At 48.8% G+C, this 23,316-nt stretch overlaps 1 protein-coding gene across 1 annotated transcript in view; it reads right to left on the reverse strand.

Annotated features, from left to right (window-relative positions):
- LOC144110325 (uncharacterized) overlaps positions 1-22,760 on the reverse strand; it is a 172,143-nt gene extending 149,383 nt beyond the window's left edge. Inside the window, exons 1-2 of the mRNA XM_077643178.1 lie at positions 22,582-22,760; positions 22,460-22,494 (exon numbers count right to left, since the gene is read on the reverse strand). Of these exons, the coding sequence (XP_077499304.1) occupies positions 22,460-22,494; positions 22,582-22,642 (96 nt within the window). The 5' untranslated portion in view covers positions 22,643-22,760. The remainder of the gene's footprint in view (positions 1-22,459; positions 22,495-22,581) is intronic.
- Between the last annotated feature and the right edge of the window lie 556 nt (positions 22,761-23,316).

Genomic DNA, 23,316 nt, shown 5'->3' on the forward strand with positions numbered 1-23,316 from the left:
ACAGCCGTTGTCCGTACAGAGTCCTTAATACGCATGTTGGTGTCCGCAACACACTTCCATGTATAATCACATAACACCAACAACAGCAACAACAAGATAAATCCCAGAGATACATTAACACAGCAACAACAACAAGATACATCCCAGGTATACCTAGAGCTGTTCAGTTAGCTCTATGTGTATACAAGTCTAATTTGCAACATATGGCCTCCGTTTTGTCTGGTCCTTCCGGAAATTTCTCCCCCTTGATTTGGAGTAGAGCTGTAATCTTCTGTCTTCATTCACTTTGGGCTTCATTAGTACCTTATCCCATCCTGCATTTTTCTCCCCACTGCACGTGAGCCCGTCGGCAACATCACCTGTCTCCTCGGCCACTACCGCACATCCTACCTTGGGGGCATACCGCACGGGACCCCTTTCTTTGTATTTATTCAACATATTTACATGGGAAACGTTCTTAGTGTTATCTACCAATTATTCATAACGCAAGTCCTTTTTCCTCCGCGTCACACGGTACGGGCCCTTCCATTGCATCATTAACTTATTATGATCCGTGGGTAGCAGTACAAGAACCCTGTCGCCCGGATTCAGATTTCAGTGAAGGGCTTTCTTGTCATCATATCCTTTATAGCGTTCGCGTGCCCTTGCCAGGTCCTGATGTGCAAGCCTGCACGTTTCCTTCAACCCGTCCCGCAACTCAAGCACGTATGTGTATGTTGTCTTCAGATCGGATGCCATCTCTTTATTAGCCCACAGCTCTTTGAGTATTGCAAGTGGACTTCTAACGGTTCTCCCATACAACATCTCAAAGTGAGAGAAACCCAGAGTCGTTTGCGGTACTTCGCGGTAAGCGAACAAAAGAGCTGGAAGATATCTATCAAAATCAGTAGGTCTCTCCTGACACATTTTCTTGATCATGTTTTTGAGGGTGCCGTTGAACCGTTCTACAAGCCCATTACACATGGGATGGTAAGGCATCGTCAATAACTGCCTTACTGACAAAAGGCGGTTAACCTCCTTCATTAGTTCTGATGTGAAGTTCGAGCCCCGGTCACTCAAAATTTCCCTCGGGAACCCATAACGCAAAAACATTTCCACGAGACCCTCCGCCACTTGGATACTGTCGATAGTTCTCAGTGGAATAGCGTCAGCATAACGAGTGGCCACGTCAATCAGAGTAAGCATATATATCTATTACCTTTGGCGGATACTGGAGAGACCATGGCCCCACCATGTCAATAGCCACTCGCTGAAACGGTAGGTCGATGGCTGGCATCTTGCCCAGAGGAACGGGATCAACTCTTCCCTTCGGAACTGTGCGCTGGCATACGTCACATGAGCGAGCAAAGCGCTTAACGTCACTCTGAACACCCGGTCAAAAGAACTCCTCGGTGATCGTAGACAACGTTTTTTGAACACCCTGGTGTCCAGCCATAATGGCGTCATATCCTAAACGTAGCACAGTCTCTCGCATATCTCTCGGTAAAACCAGCTGCAGGACCCGCCTTCCTGAGCTAAATATGCATTCCCTGTGCAGAAGACCATTTACCATTTGATATTCAAAGGACGTACGATTCTTCTTTCTTTTCACTTTTTTCCCGACTCTTTCGAAGCAGGCTTTCAAGCTCGGGTCTTCTTTATGCCTAATTTGCAATTTCGCCCGGTGTTACGCTCAAGCACATCGCATCAGGAGTAGAGAGCGGACGCTGCGTTGCTCGGGTTGTCGCTTGAATTCTTGTCTCCACTGCCGACGAGAAACTGACTGCACCCGTATGAGCTGTCGCGGGCTTTTCTTCCTTTGGATGTTCTTCAAAGTCGAGCATCGTCCACTCGCGATCGGGGTCTTCGAAACTTCTTGCAGCCGTAATGTTTCCCAAAATGAGATGGTAAATGGGTTGGTCTACGCATTTTGCCACTACCTGTCTAGTATAATATATCGTGAACACTAGAATCCTTGCTCCAGGAAGGTACCTCATTGTGCTATCTACAAATGTGACGGCCGACGCTTCCCCTGTAAGATCCTCGTCTTTCACCAGGCTTCTCCGAACCAAAACTGTGTTCGCTCCGCTGTCTCTAAGCACCAATATAGGACGGTCCCCTATTTGCCCAACCACCACCGGCATTGCTGCTTTCGACTTGGGTGTTCCACTCACGGCCTCATTTTCCAGCGGCGTTTGCCCTCCTTTCAGCTGTGGAACTTCTGGTGGCGTGAAAAGTTCTACCCTAGAGTCGACAACGCATGCAGCGTGGTCCTGCGTTCTGTATCGGCACTCATCCAGAGTATGACCCCTCCCCTTACAACATTAACACACAATCTGTGTTTTTTGGGCAGCGCTACTTGTCCGACAGTCAGCTGCACGGTGTCCCACCTTGCCGCAGAGAAAACAGCTTACTGGCGCCTTAGATGCACCGCCATATACTCTTGGTTTTGCCGCGTCTGTATTTAGGGTCTTTTGGGTTTCTTCCTTTGCCTTACTAAAATTTCTTAGCCCTTGAGCCAAGAGGAATTGGTCTGCAGTGTCGGCGAACTGTTCCAATGAACACAACTTCCTTTCTTTCAGGAATAGCGCTAGCTTTGAGCTGCAGCACCCTAACAATTGCTCTGTGACCAGCTTGTCACGTACCCCTTCAAAACGTTTTTCTGTGTTTGACATATCAAGCCACCTATCAAAATAGTTGGTCAGCCTGCAAGAAAACTGCTTCGTGGTTTCCGAATCCTCAGGTTTCGCGGTGGGAAATCTCTCACAAAAACCCTCTGCCGTAAGCCTGAATCTTTGGAGCAGTGCCTTTTTGACTTTCTCGTAGTCCATAGAATCAGCAGCAGGCATCCTTCAAAACACATTCAGCGCCTCAACGACTAAACACATGCTTAATGCCGTAGCCCATTCACTGCGCTCCTATCCTTGCCCAAAGCTATCCGCTCGAATCGTTGCAGATATGCATCCAAATCATCTCTCTTGACATCAAAATGAGCCATCAGCTTCATTGGGCACACTCTGGTCGGTCTAGGAGATTCAGTATCCCCTAAGGAACGCTGGTCATTGTCCGTGATCTCCTCATATCCTCCCGCGACATGCGCCTGTTTCCACAAAATAAAATCCTTCTCCCGTCTACCCTTCTTTTCTCCTGTTCGGCCTCGCGAGCTCTTCTCTCTGTCTGGCGAGCTCTTTTCTCTTCTCGCTCTTCTGCCTCGCGAGCTCTTTTCCCCTCGCGCGCTTCTGCTTCACGAGCGTCTGCGCGTGCTTGCGCCCTTTCCTCTCTCTGCCTGTTTTCCTCCTCCTCATAGAGATGTATCGCTTCTTCCTTGCTTAACCCTAGCTTGAGCGCCAGTTCTAACTTTCTTGCCAATTCCATCCCTTCTGCCGTGGAAAGATCGGAAAGATCCGAGACAAAGCAAAAAGAAAAAAAAGGAAATTAATCCTGGCACAGGCTCGCCACTTATCTTTGTCACGGATCTCTCCGGAGAATACTCGGACCGAAAGAATGGACTAGGCGACAGGTGTACCCACGCAAACGCACACCTAATACACCCTACGTGACACACACCCTAGAACACAAAACAAACAACACTAACACAAAGCACAAAGGCTATAAATACACACGACCCGGGCACACTGCTACCAGCGTCTCCTAATAGCGTTCTACTATTAGCGGTCGGCGTTTGTGCTCACTGTTGGTTCGGTGCGGCTGCGGCGTTGTATGGATCCAGTATCCGGCGTCGAGGCGGCGTTCGACGTGCTTGGGCTCGCGTCGCTGGCTGCGTTCGACGCGCTTGAGCTGGCGTCGCTGGCTGCGTCGTACAAGCTCCAGGTCCAAGCGCCCATGGAGGTGATGCCGGTGTTGTTGGCGTTGGGGGCACCACCCGGATGGGTGGCAACAGCGCTGGAGACACCCCTGGCCGAAGCAGGTGGTAGCGTCCTCCGTTGACTCCGCGGAACGGGCTCAGGCACGGCAGGAAGTCCACGATGCGATGCCGTGGAACTCGAGCTCGCCGGAGATGTAGCCGGCGTCGCTCTCTTCCAGCCAAAGTGTCCCTGACCCGCCGGAGCCTCCGCTTCTCTGCTGTTCCCCCCTGTGCCTTGCTCTCACTCGCCCTTTTATAGCCTCGGTGTTAGTCCACGTAAGCCTTGTCGTCGTCTTCCTCTCTTCTACGCCAATCATCTCTCCACCTCACCCAATGCTTCTTCTTCCTCTTCTTTATTCTTTGGATAAACGACGTCGTCTTCTTCACACCATCTCTTTCCTTTAAAATTTAATTTAGGCTTCTTAATATATGTGACAATGCGGGAAGATGATTCCACTGAGCAGCTGTGCGCGGTTAAAATTACAAAGAATAAAACGAGACTCTGTATCATTACAGTCTATTTCTGAAGCCTTAACTCGTCTCGAACAATCTCATGCTACAATAATTGCCGAGTTGTGAGCCATTCGCGGTGCCCAGCCTAACATAGAAGAAACTGTCAATCGTCTGTCACTGCGTGTCGATGATTTGGAAAGAAATGTTGGGAATGTTCACTCGAGTAGCCCCTGCATACACAATAATACAAACCAGAACAGTACTAAGCTTTCGTTTGAAATCAAACAGCTCGCCGAGAAATGTGATGATGCGGAGAACTGCCTTCGTAGGTCGAACCATAACTTTTAAGCGTTGCTTATTGCAATCACTCAGTTCAGCCCTTGGGCGCGGCCGGGCAGCCACCATTGACCTTTAGCGCAACCACGTGACGTGACGTCACGACAGCCGGAGGAAAAACTGGGCCCCAACTCGCGCGGGCGCGCGCGGCCGCAGCCACCACCTGACTCCCGCTCCTCCCGCTAGGGGCGCAGCGCCGGCGCGTGACGTCACGGAGGAAAAGCTGGGCCCCAACTCTCGCAGTCACGCGCGGCCGCAGCCACCACCTGACTCCCGCTCCTCCCGCTAGGGGCGCTGCGCCGGAGCGTGACGTCATGGAGGAAAAGCTGGGCCCCAACTGGCGCGGTCGCGCGCGGCCGCAGCCACCACCTGACTCCCGCTCCTCCCGCTAGGGGCGCTGCGCTATGATTGACATCACGGCATATGTATAAAAGAGCTGCGTTCCTTCGCCGCGACAGTCTTATACCCCTGTCACACGGGCATTTCGAGGGCCCTCGAACCGATAGTCTATCGACTCAAAGGCGATCGAGCGCTCCTTCACGGGCAGTTTCAATGGCGATCGAGTCAATAGCCTATCGAGTCAACGGAGCAGCACGGAACTCCATCGAGATATGCAACGCATTCTTGGCTTAACCAAGCTAAGCGTGGCCATTTTTTGGGGAATTTTGGGTGTAAAAGATGGGCGCGATCTGAAGAGCATGTCGTTTCCTTCTGCTGCGAGAAACTTGGTGAGTAAATTGATCCTACTGACATTGAGCGTGCGTACCGAATTGGACGTTACAGGGAGGCAGAGAATCGCCCCATTATTGTAAAATTTGCGCGTTTCAAACCCAAATCATCAACTTTTTCAGCTACATCTAAGCTGGAAAATTCGGAGTATACTGTGCGAAGATTATTCAGCCTGTGTCACATTGGCACGGAAAAAAAAACTTTTTGCGTATGCTCAACAAAATAACGCTGCGTTCAAGATACGTTTCAACAAACTTGTTATTGGTAGCAAGCAATACGTCTACAACGACACAACCGATGCTGTAACAGAGTTGTCGTCGTCACAGCCACCACCACCACTTGCTTTCCGCCCTCTACGTGCCAATCCTCATCAATCATCATTAGCTAACAGAAATGCGCGGGCTTCTAAGAGAATGACTCGATTATTGACAAATATCCGCAGTTACCTCCCAAGGAAACAAGCAGTAGGACTCCTTCTTGAATATAGCTCCGCGGATGTTGCTATTTTTACCGAGTCTTGGCTGACTCCAGATATCGAGGACACAGAGCTTCTTTCCGAAACGAAACCTTTTATTGCTTGCAGGCGCGACAGAGCAGGAAGAAGGGGTGGCGGCGTCCTTGTTCTCTCAAAATCAGAACTGCATACATCCCCCGTCCATGTTAGTTCCTCTCACGAGATACTTTGCGTTAAACTGGCCCTTCCTAGCTGCACAAATATTATTGTTGCTTGTTAGCGGCCTCCTAATTGCGACTCCTCCTTTCTTAACGACCTTCACTCCGTTCTACTCGATCTACACTCGCTTTGTCCGTGCGAACTACCTACTTTGTGGAGACTAACTTTCCCGATATTGACTGGGAAATCCTGTCAGCACCTTCCGGTCCATCGAGCAATTCCATTGACCTGGTCCTCACGTTTAACTTCACGCAGACAGTTAAAGTGCCTACTCGTGGGGACAACACTCTCGATCTTATTCTCGCTTCGAAACCTGAGTTAATTGAGTCATTAACCAGCATCACCGGTCTGAGCGATCACGAGGTGCTTGTCTTCAACTTTTCCTTTCCCGTCCCCACCAAGCAACGCTTTCTAAAGTACATTAGCGATTACAATAAAGCAGACTTTCGCACTATTAACCATGAGTTAGAAACTTTTTTCCACCTTTTCCAGCAGGCCGCACCCACTAGATCAGTAGAACAAAACTGGCTACTCTTCAAGAATAAAGTCTTATTCCTTGTTGAAACCTACGCCCCCTTGTCTGCACACGTGGTGATTGCAACAAGCCCTGGTATAGCAACGCATTGTGACAGTTAGCAAACAAAAAGAAGCGCCTCTATCGTGCGGCCAAACACACAAATTCAGTTCAAAAATGGGAAATGTACAGCAAGTGCCTACACGAATACATTAGCCTACTACGACGTTCTAAAAAGAAATTTTTTCACGAAGATCTTGAAAACATCCTGCACGTTAACCCGAAAAAATTCTGGAATCTGGTCACTCCGAGCAAAAGCAGTACTCAAAACATTTAATTGCTTTACCATGACTGCTTACGTGTCCCTGATGATGAGCATTTTAGATTCTTTTTTTTAACTTGTGCGCATGCCTGATGTGCTGTTTCTATGCCTTTTCCACGCGCATACTCGACATTCTCTTTCTATATAACCCCTGTACCACAGCATGAATAAACAGTTGGTAGTAGCGCTCGTGAACCTGTTTTTTGTGTCCCTTACTCTGTCCGTCGTCCGGTATTTTGCGCCTCCTAGTTTACGGTCCCGAAACGTCGTGTTGTTCAAAAATTAACCTGATTGGCGTCGGTCATCTTTCTACTAAATTATTATCCCAAGCAGACAGACTTCTGTCAAACGTTTTCTTTTGATTCTATACGCCAAGACTTCGGCATCGAGACCATGCAGCTTGTAAAGCGATATATCAACATTACCAAGGGTGTTGCTGTATTCCGTACTCATCTCGACTTCAACAAGACCTGCAGGGAAAAGGGCGTGATACTCGTGAGTCTTCGCCTCAAGCGACCTGTAACCACTCCAGAGGGCCTACGGCTGGTGTCCAAAACGGAGCAATGCCTACTATGCGTGCGGATACACGAGTGTCATTCTGTTCTCTGCAAAAAACAGCTGGACCTGTTGTTCACCCGCCGCCAACCAGAACACAGGATGCCTAAGCTCTTCCCATGTGTGCACGCCTTTGCCGATGAAGCGGCCGCCACTTTAACCAACAAGCATCTAACAACTCAAGGAAGAAGCTGGTTGCAATACAAAAGAAGCAACGGAAACAACCAGATCCCCAAAACTCCGGCGTCCATAACGAACATTTCCTCTCGTCTGCTAACCCCGCATGAGTCCTCGGTCCTCGCAAAAGGGCTTTGGTTCAACATGTGATCGGTTCCCGCCCTTCCAAAACTTGTCGCGGCTGTCGAGGACGCTATCCGGCACCTCGAGCCGCAGATTAGAGAAGATGTCTGCCTGAAAGCGATTGGGGTCATCGCCAATGTACCCGCCAAACTTCCCAGTAACCTGTCGCCACTGGAACGAAAGGCACTACGGGGCCTTCGAGACGACACCACCATCGTCGTGCTCCCGGCAGACAAGGGCAACTCAACGGTGGTGATGGACCGCCGCATCTACGAGGAGAAAGCATCGGCCCTGCTGAGCAGTGGGACATAAGACAAGAAGAAGAAGAAGAAGAAGAAGAAGTTTATTCACATCACATTACATGATGCAGGAAGCCTGCAGAAAAAGCTGCCAGAAGCCAGCTTGACAGGGCCGCAGGCCCCCTTTCATTGGCAGTTTGCGGAATGTCGTAAAAAACGTTTATACACAGCATATTTTATCACAACATGTAAAGGATCCGACTTCGACCACTCAAACAACGCTCAACAAAATTCTAGCGGACATATTGAAGCGGCACCCTGATTACAAAAGGCTTTGCCTCCTCCTCATCTCCAGAAATGGCTCAGCCCCAAGCTTTTACGGGCTACCTAAAATTCACAAACCTGACATCCCACTGCGGCCAATTGTGGACTTCCCTCTATCTCCTCTCCGACGTCTTTCCGACTACCTTCACAAGGTACTAGCTCCGCTCTCCGGCTGAACACCCACGCATGTACAGCATTCGGGACACTTCTTTCAACTTGTATCGGATCTGACGATTGAAGAAGACGAAAGCCTGATATCGTTTGACGTGGTGTCGTTATTCACCAGCGTTGCAGTGCCCCTGGCTGTGGCCGTTGCTCACCGCTCACTCCAAAACGACCATACCCTGCACTAGAGAACACCACTCAGCGTCGACGAGATATGCCGACTTCTTGATTTCTGTCTTCGCACTACTTATTTCACCTATAAAGGAGAATTTTTCAAGCAAACAACCGTAACTACTAAGGGGGCGTCGATATCGGTCACAATGGCTAATTTAACCATGAAAGACGTCGAAAGCCGGGCGCTTGCCACCTTCCATCTCAAGTCAAATTTGTTCCTTCGATATGTAGACGACAGCTTTTGTGTGGTGAAAACGTCACAAGTAGAAAACCTCCGAATCCATCTAAATTCAACTGAACCGGCCATAGAATTTACAGTTGAACGTGAGAAGCAGGGCAGTCTGCCTTTTCTCGACGTTCTAGTCACAAGGCACGACAAAGGCTTGCGGTTCTCGGTATACAGAAAACCAACCAACACGGGACGGTACCACCATTTCAATTCGAATCATCCCACTCCCCACAAGTCATCTGTCATTACATCTTTATTGAAGAGAGCCGATACCATATGTTCTTCACATGAAGAAAAAAGAACCGAGAAGAACCGAGTAGTCTCCGATCTCCAAAAAATGGATAACCCAGTTCATTTATCCGACGCGTCAGCCAAAAACAAAAAAAAAAGAACAACAGCTCTATTCCTTCCGCAAGCACACGCCATAACCGAAAACATGTTTGCATACCTTACGTGAAAGGCGTGAGCGAGACGCTGGCTCGAATTCTCGGTAAATAAGAGCTGCTAACAACGCACAAACCGGCTACCACCATCGGACGCTTCCTCCCCCGCCCGATAGACCGTCACCCAAAAGAAAGGGCCCAAGGGGTTGTATACAAGATTCCCTGCTCAGTCTGCCCGGCCTCGTACGTTGGGGAAACGAAGAACTTCGCCGAAAGAATAAGGCAACACAAAGCGGACGTCCGACAAATAAACCGTCAGCGCAGTGCTGTGGCCGAACACTGCGAGGAATGTGACCACCGAATTGACTCTGACGGCACTATTCTACTGGAGACCGAGGCTAACCAGCGCAGGAGGCTTCTGCTGGAGTCGTGGCACATACAACAGACACGAAGGAATGTTAATGGCTCCCTGGGGACACTTCCTTCGTTTTACATACATGGCGTGCAACCATTGGCCCGGAGGTATTCAACACGAGGGCTTAAAAAGCCAAGCTGCGCCTCGCCCGTAGTCTCACCTTGAAGAAGGGACCAAGCCGGTCCCGAAACGTCGTGTTTTTCAAAAATTAATCTGGTTGGCATCAGTCATCTTTCTACTATATTAATTTCCCAACAAGACAGACTTCTTTCAAATGTTTTCTTTTAAGATCTAGAGGTATATTATTAACGTGGTAGGAAGATAGATGATGGCGGGTGGAACAGCGCGAACAGACGAGAGACGAGAATAGATAGACACAGACAAGCTCTGACTCGCAACTAATGTTTTTATTGAAAAGAACATACATTTTATACCCCCAAAACACGTGACGTACCAGTAACGTAGCAATTGCGCTGGCACTTTCAATGGTTACATCGCTACACACTTATCAGCCGCGTGGTACACTCTCATCAACAACGAGCCTCCTCCCTCCCCCCTACTTTCCGTTCATTTATCTAAAAACGAAACCTCCTTATCAACCAGAAACCAGAAAGGCTGGCTAACACACTCTGCTTGTCTTTTTCGAATGAAATATGCCTCCATTATTTCCCTGGTTGTCCACCCACCATGAACTGTTACCAACTCGCCCAACTTTCTATCCTTCTTCAGGAAGGTTGCTGACTAGAAGTTACTGACACACGCAGAAATTTATTTTTTCTAATGTTTCATTCTATTGACCATAATTCGCACCAAATAGAGGTCGCGTTAAGATCTCCTTGAAGAGAATATATGTGATTGTCACATGTTGTTTCCGTGAAGTTCACGCAATCATCTGAGAATAAGTGAATGTTCGAGGAAACACAAGAGGGCAGATCATTAATTTAAATTAAAAAAAAGAGCGGTCCAAGTATAGAGCGTTGAGGTACGCCAGACTGTACTCTACTTCGCTGCGAGGTTGAGTCATTAGCAGAAAGAAATTGCTAACGGTTAAAAAGAAAGCACTCGATCCAAGCAAGCAGTTTGGGATCAATTTTAAATCGATTTAACTTAAACATTAGAAAAGTATGCACACTTTGTCAAACGCTTTTGAGAATCTAAAATTATAAATTCGGCAAGTGTAGAACGGCCGAGGCTGACGTTTAGTTTACGCGTAAATGATACCAGCTGTGATCCTGGCAGACGCAACGCTCTTTGTGATGTGATCCGCAGCATCAATATAGACCCCTACTTCGTATCGACCCCACTTGTGACTTCCGCATGCCACGCAATACAACCAGACGTGATCAAAATTGCCTCCACCGAATTCACCTGGACGTAGCCTGCACTAAATCCTATTTAGATAAAATTGGTGCATCAAGGAGCCCTCTGTGACCAACATTTGGTGTGCCCGAGGATCTGCCACATTTGAGCTCTCGCTGCCAACTCTTCAACAAACATCGCAAGGCACATTTAAGTGCTTTAAGACTCCGACAGGATGACCCCGTGCACCTGGAGCATGTCCTTGCACCCTGAAGGGATGCGGCTTCGGGTGTAGGCCGGGCAAAAGCATTTTTAGGGTTTTTAAGAGACACGGGTTTGGTGAACATTATTTGACAATTATGTGTCTGTGTGTGCGTTTGTCAGTGCGTGATTGTGCTTTATTTCACCATTCACAGTTTCTTTATCCCTTTTCCTTTTCTGTTCATCATCCTCTTCGCTATTATGCTGTTCTTTCACCCTCACCGGGAGAAGCATGCCAGGCCGACAACCCGGCAGACCTCTCCTGCTCCATTAAAGTTCTCCGCTTCCTGTGCTTCACATGAATATGTCTCACGGTACCCATGTTGCGACGATTAAAAAAAAGGAATTAGTTTCGAGAAAGCTAACAAGGTTTCAAGCAAGCACATGTTCTAGAATTTTACATGGAATGCAAGTGAGCGAAATAGGACGGTAGTTATAAGGACAATGCTTACCGCCTGATTTATGGAGTGGGATCACATTCCCGACCTTCCATTCAGCAGGCAAGGAACCTTTTTCGAGCGACTGCTGGAAAATAACTGCTACAAAAATAGAAGAAAAACAGCTTGTGTTTTTCAAAAACTTCGCGTTGATTAATTAGTACCGAAGAGCGGAGGATCGTTTAAGAGATTAAAATATTGATTCCATGCCTGCTGTTTCAATGGTTATGGATACTCGTTCTCGTGCGTTGATTGGAGAGTAATAGCGGTGGTTGAAGAAAAATTGCGTAGGAAAACGTTTTTAAGTACGGACACACATTCGTCAGTTGGAATAACATTAAAAGAGCTGTCAGTCAGTGTTATCATGCCATTAGCTTTGGGGTTAATGACACACCAAAACTTTTTGATGTCGGTTGTAAGCTCGGCTGGCTAGGTATTACGAATTTATCCTTTGCTTGTTTAAGTGCGGTTACATACTCACGGGCTGCCAGTTTGTATTTAGTCCACTGTGTTATGCTAAAAGAATCTTTGCTGATGTATAGAGACGCTTTTTTTATTGTACAAGCGCTTGAGACAGATTTTGAACCACGGAGTGTCATGGCTACATGCAAGGGTGCGAAGTGGGGTGTATTTGTTAGTTCAGCAATTTTAGAAGGAAACATATTGCAATTGGACAGAACACTAATACAGTCAAAGTCTGTTAAAAAATGTCAAGAAAGTTGGATAGTGGATTCAAATTTTTCTTTTGCGTCATTTCGGAACGGTTTGAATTTTTTAATGGTTTTTGATCGCAAGATTTTTGAGCTGAATGAATGTGCCGAGTGGTCGCTCAAGCCGGGTAAGTACGTGATGTCGGAAACAAAATCAGGCCGCAATATTAATACAAGGTCAAGTGCGTTTGCAACGGATTCCATAATTCTTGTAGGTAGTGCAACAAGTTGTGAAAACGTGAAAACAAAGCAAATGTCTAAGAACTTATTGGCTAATGACGGAAAAGGCTGCAAAGTGGAGATTTAGTGCTTCATAATATATTCAGTAGATTAAAATAGCACAGCAGAAATAAAGGTAATATGGGATGACGGCTTGATAAAGAGCGAGTTCAATTTGTCTTCAGCGTCGCTAAATCATTCACACGCTATCTTTCTCGCAGGTGTTCGCAAGGATGAGAGTGCAGAGATCGACGATACCTTGCGCACTGCTGAGCAGTGTCTACATGGCTATGCACTGAACAAGCAGAAATTACTGGAAAGAAACTCTGCACAAGAACCCTAAAACCACACAAGACAGGCACTGTACAACAACCTAGCCTTGCGTAAATTGGCATGACACACACAAAGCGGAACAGTTCGCTTCTCCAGTGTGCAGAAAAGACGAGAGAGGACCGAAAGTTGGGGTTTGCTTGCTGCGGTCTAAAACTGAAGGAATCTTGCAGCAGAAAAGAGAGGATATTGTAACAGTTGTTACACTGAAAAGGAACTGCAGCGGCTGAACGAGGGCACCAGAGAAACGGACCTACACTTCAGCGTCGTCTACTTCTAGAGGCTGCGATCTCTTTCTTCTTCTACTGCCAATCCTCGTGTCACTGCCCCCTCTTCAGGAGCATCGCCCCGATGCGGTGTTACCGTCAGACCGAATAGCGGGGAGAAAAAGTGTTCAAGAGGTACACCACGAGTCTGACATCACGGAATATGACTACATGCAGCCGGAAAGTCACTCGGGGGGTCGCTCGTAGTACGGCTTCATTCGCACCACATGCACAACGTCGCTGCGCTTGCCGTTGTGCGATGAACGAGCTGGCGAGGCTGGTGCAACTTCGTACGTTACGTCGCTGAGGCGGCGGACAACAAGGTAAGGGCCGAAGTAGCGGCGAAGTAACTTTTCGGACAGCCCGCGACGACGAACGGGCGTCCAAACCCACACATAGTCGCCTGGGTGGTAGGTAACGTAGCGGCGTCCAAGGTTGTAGCGGTCAGCATCGATCTGCTGCTGGCGGTGAATGCGGTGTCTGGCCAGTTGCCGTGCTTCTTCCGCGCGCTGAACATAGGTGGCGACGTCGACAACAAGTTCACTCTCACACTCAGGGGGGCCCACTGGTAGCATAGCATCGAGGGGGGTGGTAACCTGTCGACCGAAGACTAATTCGAACGGAGTGAACTGCGTCGTCTCTTGCTGCGCGGTATTATACGCGAATGTAGCGTATGGGAGAATTTCGTCCCATGTCTTGTGCTCAATATCAATATACATGGAAAGCATGTCGGTCAAGGTCCTGTTGAGGCACTCTAACAAGCCATTTGTCTGCGGGTGGTAGGCTGTTGTACGTCTATGGCTGGTGTGCGTGAGCTTGAGTACAGCCTGAGTGAAGCGGGCCGTAAATGCAGCTCCACGGTCAGTAATGATAGCTGCAGGAGCGCCATGACGCAGGACGATGTTGTGGACGAAGAAGTCGGCGACTTCAGCAGCAGTACCGTTTGCAAGTGACGTTGTCTCAGCGTATCGGGTCAAATAATCTGTCGCGACCGCAATCCACCGGTTTCCTCTGGTCGACTTCGGAAAAGGGCCGAGGAGGTCTATGCCAATTTGCTGAAAAGGGGTCTTTGGTGGTGCTATGGGCTGCAGAAAGCCGGCTGGCTTCAGAGGAGGAGATTTGCGCCGTTGGCAATCCCGGCATGTTGTTACGTATCTACGCACGGATGGGAGTAAATTGGGCCAGTAATACTTAAGCCGAATCTTTGCCAGTGTGCGACTAACCCCCAAGTGGCCGGCGGATGGTTCATCATGACAAGCGCTTAAGATTTCAGAGCGTAACTGGGATGGCACAACAATCAGAAACGTCTCTTTGTTGCTGTCAAAGTTGCGCTTGTAGAGGACTCCACGCCGCAGAATGAAGGTCTGTAGTCCACGGCGAAACACACGAGGTACTTGAGAATTCAAACCCTCCAGATACTTAACGAGTGGCGCCAACTCAGAATCTGCTCGTTGAAGCTGCGCCATACGGGAGATGCTAATGGCACAAAGAACAGGGCAATCTTCGGGGATGTCTTGCGTAGCCGGTTCCACGGGCGCTCGTGATAAGCAGTCCGCGTCCTGGGGCTGCCGACCCGATTTATAGACGACCGTAACGTCGTACTCCTGTAAACGGAGGCTCCATCTGGCCGACCGGCCAGAAGGGTCTTGAATGCTGGCCAGCCAGCATAGCGAGTGATGATCGCTGACAACACGAAACGGTCGGCCGTAGATGTAACGTCGAAACTTACTCAGAGCCCAGATGACGGCAAGGCACTCTTTTTCGGTCGTCGAATAGTTCCGTTCCGATCGAGAAAGTGTGCGGCTCGCGTAGGCGATTACTCGCTCTGCGCCGTCCTGCCACTGTACGAGGATCGCTCCGAGGCCGACATTGCTGGCGTCAGTGTGGACATCAGTCTCTGCATTCTCGTCAAAATGAGCTAGTATTGGTGGACTTTGAAGGCGGCAGCGGAGTTCCTCGAAGGCTGCGTCTTGGGCACTTCCCCGTACGAACGGTGTGTCATCTCGAGTCAAGGCAGTCAATGGCTCAGCTAGGCGAGAAAATCTTTAACAAAGCGGCGGTAATACGAGCAGAGGCCCAAAAAACGTCGGATGGCCTTCTTGTCGGTTGGGCGTGGGAAACTGGAGACGGCGGAAGTCTTGTCGGGGTCTGGAAGAACACTTTGTGCGCTGACAACATGTCCTAAGAAACGGAGCTCCTCGAAGGCGAAATGGCATTTCTCTGGCTTGATCGTTAGTTGTGCAGACTGAAGAGCTTGAAGGAGAATGCGCAATCGCTGCAAGTGTTGTTCGAAGCTATACGAAAAGATGACCACGTCTTCCAGGTACACAAGGCACGTCTGCCACTTCAAACTAGCTAAAACAGTGTCCATCATGCGTTGAAATGTGGCCGGAGCGGAGCAAAGTCCAAACGGGAGCACCTTAAATTCGTACAGACCGTCGGGTGTCACGAAAGCCGTTTTCTCGTGGTCTCGCTCGTCCACCTCGATCTGCCAATGTCCGCTTTTCAGATCTAAGGAAGAGAAGAACCTGGCGTCCCGGAGTCGGTCAAGGGCATCATCGATCCTCGGGAGTGGGTATACGTCCTTTTTGGTAACATTATTCAGTTTCCTGTAATCAACACACAATCGCAACGTGTTGTCTTTCTTTTTCACCAGGACCACCGGCGACGCCCACGGACTTGTTGACGGCTGTATAACGTCGTCTGCAAGCATTTCATCGACTTGCGTCCTAATAGCTTCGCGCTCTTCAGGCGAAACGCGGTATGGACGCTGACAAACTGGTGGCGTGGCCGAATCGGTGACAATGCGATGCTTGGCTACCGGCGTACGTCCGACCTTGGAGCTCGCCTCGAAGCAAACTTTAAAATCAAGTAGCAGCGACGACAGAAGGTTCTTCTGATGAGGTGACAACTCCGGGTTGATTTTAACCTTCCGAAGAGCGTTACTTGGTGCGGCATTGTCGCGATGATTCACCTGTACGGGTCACATATTCGGCAACCTATCCACGTCGTCGAGGAAGGCGACGGCCGTTCCCTTGGCGAGGTGCTGAATTTCGTTCGTGAAATTCGTCAGAAAAACTGTCGCACAGCCGTCATTCAGTTCAACAAGACCGCGCGCAATAGCCACACCCTTCTCGAGCAACAGCGAAGGGTGACTGTCCGCAATACCTTCGAAGTCGTGGAACGAGTCGTTCCACACTAACACCAGCACACTGGACCGTGGTGACAGCATTACGTCGTCTTCGACTATACGCAAAGCGCTGACTCCTGGGCCTTCTGTGCTACTGTGCGCCACGGCTTGCTTCGTCGAAAATGTGACTCGCGCCGCGTGTAGATCGATCACAGCACCGTTTGCCTGTAGAAAGTCGAGGCCCAGAATCAAATCTCTCGAACACTCGCTCAACACGACGAATTCACCCACGTAGACGAAACCGCGGATGCCGACTCGGGCTGTGCACCTTCCGGCCGGGCTAATGAGGTGACCCCCAGCCGTGCGAATGCTAGGGCCCAACCATGGTGTCAAAACTTTGCTCAATTCCTGGGCGAGGGTGTGGCTCATCACGGAATAGTCAGCCCCAGTATCAAGTAAAGCGATGGTGCCAGTCCCGTCAATCGTCCCACGCAAATCAGAAGTAGCGCATCGGATGCTGTCGCTACCCTGCCCCGGTGAGGAATCAGCGTATCGGTATATCGGCGGCGGAGGATCTTCAGTTTTCCCGACAGCAGCGGCCTTGCCTCCGGAGACCGCTGGAATTAGTTTTCCCGGCGTGGACTGAGAGAACGCCGCTCAGGGTAGCCGGCGTCTCGGCGAGGGCTTGGGGAACGGTAACGCAGCGGAGATGACGACCTAGGATCGTAGCGACCGTATGTCCCGGGCCTCTGACGGGCCGACAGATGAGCTTCAATTTCGAATGGTCGTTCGCCATTCCGGGGGCAAGGGTCGTCGGGCGCGAAACCACGCAGACCCACTCGGCGGTACGGGGAGGCCCTGTAAAGATGTCCCGCCTCACCACAGTGGTAGCAAAGGGGCCGCCGGTCCGGCGCACACCACACTTCACACTTCCGTGACCGCTGATAAGCTGGTCGAGCAGGCACACGGGAAAGACCACACTGCTGCGCTGCGTGAGTCGCGGTATTCACGTCGTAGCCTGGCGTTGGGGCCCAGCAGAGGACAGATGCATAGGTTGGTCTGACCTCAGTCTGTCTTGGGATCTCAGGCAGTTGTTGCTGCTGTGCTGCTAGGCGCACCTCGTCCCGGACGACTTCAGACAGCGATGTAACAGACGGCGCGCTGGGAGGCACCTGGAGGGTTTGTAATTCCTCCCTGCCGATCGACCTGATTAGGTGCCGTAAAACGGCCGCATCACTCCCTAGCGGCATCGAAGAAACAGCGGGCCCAAGCGTGCTGACATCCCGATTGTATTGCCGGGCTCGTTGCAGGAGCGTCGTCTCCATGGTAGTCGCTTCCGTGAGGAATTCGGCCAGAGTACGCGGTGTACTGCGCACAAGACAGGCGAAAAGTTCCTGCTTGACCCCGCGCATGAGGTGGCGAAGCTTCGTCTCCTCCGCCATGGAAGGGTCAGCACGCTTGAAGAGGCGCGTCATGTCCTCTACATACATGCGGACGCTTTCGTTAGTCCGCTGGTTAAGGGAGCGAAACGCAGCTTCAGCTTTCTCCCGGCGGTCTGCGTTGGGGAATGTAGCTATGAGATTTTGGCGAAATGTCTCCCAGGTGGACAGGTTGCTCTCGTGGTTCTCGTACCATGTCCTAGCGTAGTCCTCGAGCGCAAAATACACATTATGGACCTTACGGTCGTCGCTCCAACCGTTGTAGCGGGCGACTCGCTCGAAGGTGTCCAGCCAGTCTTCCGCATCTTCGTACACATCGCCGTGAAAAGATGGCGGTGTTCGCGGCGTGTGGTAGAGGATGGGCGCCGGGAACCTACTGTCTGTGGCCATTTCCGGTGGGACCGTCGGTCGAGGCTGCGTCTTCCTCGTCGGGTTGTCAAGAGGCCCGAACTCAGGTGTCTCACCGCGGAGGCGGCGGCTTGGGCGCTGATGGACCGGTGTGAGTGCCGTCTTTATCTCGTAGGCGTACGCAGGTCGGGAAGCGTACCCAGCACCTCTACCAGATGTGTAACAGTTGTTACACTGAAAAGGAACTGCAGCGGCTGAACGAGGGCACCAGAAAAATGGACCTACACTTCAGCGTCGTCTACTTCTAGAGGCTGCGATCTCTTTTTTCTTCTACTTCCAATCCTCGTGTCAATATGTCCGACATTCTCGGACAATAATTTGAGAAACGTGAGAACTGTAAGGTATTGTTGTGAAAAAATTGAAGGTAATGGTCTATTCTTCTGAGGTGTAGCAAAATCTGTCTTTTAACGTGTTCCCATCGATCACATCGAACAGTTAAGAATGCCAAGAAAACACACGGGGAACTCCTTTTATGATAACAAAAACGGTGACAGGCGTGGAAATTTCAGCAAGAACAAAAAGAGCGCGAAAACAAGACGACGGACGAAGACTGAACACACAGCACGAGCGCTAACTTTTGACTGAGGAGAACAAACAAGACCGCGGCGAAAGAGACCTCAGCCGATCGATGAGCGCATGTGCCAGAGCTGGGCAAGCCGCAGAAATCAACGCGAAAAAATGCACAAGAAAAGAAAAAGGCCGTTACGAACCAAGGAATGCCCCTTTTTGTTCGGATAACAATGTAGAAGGCTCGCTAACACATGAATCACACAAAGTGGCTATGTGTGTGGCTTCAATGATTTCGAGAGTTAGTTTATTTCTGGTTTTGGTAACGACAGAGCATTTATCCAGAAAGGACACGCACCCGCACTTCTTGCAATGCAAAGCTAGATTGCTGCCCGTTAACGACTTCAAGTAGTTGTAGAATTCATGAAGCCTTACGCTGAGGCATTTACCGGATTGTCCAACATACTGTTTCCCGCAAGACAGTGGGATGCTGTACATTTTTTTAGGGAGAAATGCTTGGGAAATGGGTCTTTGTACCCCACCTTGAGAACTCGAAAATACCTTGTGCCATGGTGCCCTTGCCCAAAAAAATTCGTCATCATCATCGGGATGCTGCACACGATGCTCTCTGTGCATTTTAAAATTACTGGATCGCTGCGAAGTCTGCTTAAGAGCGCAAATGCGAAAGCCTTTCCCTTTCCTCTCTTTCTTCATCAATTTGTCATTTTCATTTCTTTATTTTTTTATTTTTATTTTTTACTATTTCTATTTTGAACTTTAAAAACTCTTCACTCTCTGTTTATTTTTACTTCGTTCTTCTTTCAATTTTGTTCTCAATTTTTACTTTTTATTTATTTCCATTTATACTTTTAAATGTTGAAACTTTCCTCCACTGTATTTATTTTTGCTTCTTCGTTCTTTTATTTTTGCTGCTACTTTTTAATTTTTGTTTTTACTTCATTACATATCTATTGCTCTTCAACTTTTGCATAATGAACTTTTACATTTTAATTTATTTACCGCAGAACTTACGACGACAGTTCGTGCGAAAAACTGTCCACAACTTCCGTCCTCAACTTCCATCTACAAACTTTTGTCCACAAACTTCCGTCTACAACCCCCGTGCATGTCACTCATTTGGGGATGTTGTTTGGCGGGCAGGGTTCTTTTACATATGGCACTTAGTTTATCGGGGGCTGAAAAAACCACATGAAGATTTGCCTTCTTTCCTATTTTCTTTAGATTTCTCGGCAGACCGTGGATTTAAGGGATGACAGTTGTCTTGCCTTGCGTGTTATCTGTAACCTTTCTTTCTTTCTGAAGTTTCTTTCTGAGCAAGGATTCAGCCATTGAAAGGATTCAGCCATTCAGCCATTTTGCAGCTTGAAACTCGTGACACGAGAGATCATTAGCCTATGCATGCAAAATTCTCTCAAATAACACCAAGATTTCTCAAAGAAATGCCCTTGGGAGCACCGCGGCAGAGCTACAAAATCCGAAGCAGAATGCATGTTTCCAGCGCAGCACTAGCCAAGCTAAATACGAAACCTCGTCTTCCCGGTGTGCCCGTGGAGGATGGCGCACTCTTGAAAAAGACTCGCATTGACGGTGGCGCCACTTTCCTTTCTTTGCAATTTTGAAAAACTCTGTGCTCCATACCAATATGTTTAAACTGACATGGGGACTCGGTTAGTATGTGCAAATAAACAAAATAATTATAGGAAGCTGAAATGATGCCAGAATTATTTGCGATATAGAGCAGTAAACAATGTAAGTAAAATATCTTACAGCATATAGTATTATACAGTAATATATTATAGTAACTTTCATGGTAGAGTAACAATGCAAAGTGCGCCTTTGTGTGAATCTTGTAGGCAGATCATTTATGTTCCCCGTCATTGCCGTCAATAAAGTTCAGTGTAGAGTTCGCACTGTATCCTGTCTCTCTCACATCGCCATCTTTATTGAACTTATAAAGTTTACTTTCAATATGAGCAACCAAGAGCGGGTTGACAGGTTAGATGGTTGTTCATATATAGTGCAGCTCAACGCACGACAAAATGACAGAAAACAGTGAAAGAAACACCGCCCGTGTGTCTCCTTAACTGTTTTTTATTAAATTGTCGTTGCGCCTTGCGCTGTTTTTCTTACTGCGAGAAACCAACTAACTAAATAAAAGGCCTTGTTCAGGAGCCTTTTGTCACTTATCTACTCGAAAGAGTCCATAGCCTGTAGCGAGAAGCTATGCCATCACTATGCCATCCTATGCCATCGCTATGCCATCCTCCTCTTTATCTACCTATCTATGCCGTCACTAGTGTGAACATGCGCTCTTTGAGAGCCCGAGGGTGAGGGCCATGCCTCAAAGGGCAAGACATTTTGCTGGACACGGTGCAAAGAACTGGGCAGCCCCCAAGACGTCCGTCGCTGTAAAAAGCCCCGCACGAGGTCAACAAGAATGAGCTAGTGGGGTGTTGCGCCTGGTTCTGTGAAAAAACGGGCCCATAAGTGAGCAACAGCATCGCAGGGAAGTCAAGGCAATGGTAAGGGGGGTGTAGTAAGGGTCATAGTAATTATGGGAGCGTTCCCCTCAGATGCAACATTTGAAGAGGACAGAGCGCTGTTTTCAGATCTATTGCGAGCAAGCGAGACAAGTAGCTGGCTGAGTGGGCTTTCTTGATCACTTGCACGATGCCTCTCTGCTGCCCTACAGCCGTCTTTCTGCGCTTTCCAATGTGGCCCTTTGGTTCTGGTGTAGCAACGTTAACCACACAGCGCAAGAAAATGAACCAATCGCATATTGTAGTCCTGCTCTTGGAATAAAAAAAATTATTATTTTGCCGCTGTCATCGCAGAGAGGCTGGAATTAGATAATGCTTTTAGATCAGTTCGGGCGCGCGAGTACATAGCGGACCATTGGGACCCAAGCAATATGCTAAGGACTCGAAGGAATTAGCTTAATTCCTAATGTCGCACTACATAAACTGTTAACTGTGGAAGTACATTATACTTCTGCTTGGAAAGTACACAGGATGAAAACTGGCATTATGCTACTTGATGAAGTGAAAGAAATTAATGCCAACGGGAGAAAAAAAACAGGAGCCTAGCTCAGACGTGCCCAAGCATAATATATATTGGCATTTGGTAAAGATCGCACGAACGCTGCGTTATTTCATGGCAGTGCTCATGCGTCAGTGAAAGGTCCTGAAACCAATGACAGCAAACAGCTCAGAAGACAGGTCGAATGTAGAGGGTAGTGAGAGTGCTCTTCATTCGTCCTGCCCCTCATCATCACCATCAGTCTCCCGACGCCCAGTGGAGGGCGAAGGCTCCTCCCATAGCTCTCCAATTAACCCTGTCCTATGCCAGCTGCGGCTACCTTATCCTCGCAAACTTCTAAATCACATCCGGGCACCTAACCTTCTGCCGCCCCCCGCTATGCTTGCCTTCTCTTGGGATCTACTCCGTTACCATTAATGACCAGTGGTTGTCTTGCCTTCGCATCACATGTCCTGCCCAAAACAATTTCTTTCGCTTGATTTCGACTACGATGTCATTAAAACGCGTTTGTTCCCTCACCCACTCTGCCCGCTTCCGGTTTCTTAACGCTACACCTATCATTTTTGTGTAACGTTGAGAAAATAATAAGTGCAACTTTAAGGGACACTAAAGAGGGCTGAGTGGGTCGTCCTGCTGCTTCTCGTCAAGTATGGCGCGCCAAGAGCGTCGGAGCAGCAGGCTTTCGGGGTCGCTACGTGTTCGCATTCGTGATCTTGAGCTTGCAAAGCCCGCACTTACAAGCTGCGGTCGCCGCGGTCGTCTTCGTTGACGCTCTGGTGTGTAGAAGACCAAGGAAGGAGGAGAAACGGTTAGACCTGCGCGGCCGACAACAACTGCGCATGATTCCCTGACACGCATACCTTGGCTGGGTGCGGGCGCAATTATGATGGGACCAAAGATCTCCCTGCTGCGCTTGGCCATGACGGCTCAGGCTGGTCGGTCAACACGGCTGAAGCGGAATCGGCCTGGGCGAAAGCATGCCCGCTTAGCCAGCGTAGCCGTTGGCTAAGCCGCTTGATGAAAAAAGCGATTGGTCATCCCCGCGCATGCCGTAAGAGAAAGAAGACAGCAGACAAAGACGACAATACTTATGCGTGTTTTTATTCAAAAAGCACAAACACTATTTTTTATTATATTGTGCATGTATCATGAACAAAATATTTGATTTATAGTTGTTTGATCATACTTCATAGCTTTTTAATTATTAAATTGTTTCGGTTTCGTTTCCGTCTTCACATTTACTTAGATTTTTAAATGACCCCAAGCGCTTTTTTTCTATCATCACCTAAATTTGCAGTGCACCGTCGTGCAGTACCTGCAAAAGCAGACATCGAAAGAGGTTCCCGAAATAGCGCGAGCGCTTTGTTTATTTGTTTATCTGGATTTATTGTTTCAAGGGCTAAATTAGAACATGGTTACATGAATAAGCAAGGCGGAAGTTCTTTGCTTATCGGCAGCGGCCTATGTTCCCATCATTTTGTTTGCTAGAAGCTGTTGGCGCATGCTCGGAGCATTGAGACAGATGTGAGTCTCGTCCACAGTTAATGCCTTATTCTTTATTCATCGGCTCTCCGGTTCCTTCTTTCCTTCTTGTA

This window comes from Amblyomma americanum, chromosome 11, assembly GCF_052857255.1.
Source record: "Amblyomma americanum isolate KBUSLIRL-KWMA chromosome 11, ASM5285725v1, whole genome shotgun sequence".
In the NCBI taxonomy this organism is placed as follows: domain Eukaryota; kingdom Metazoa; phylum Arthropoda; class Arachnida; order Ixodida; family Ixodidae; genus Amblyomma; species Amblyomma americanum.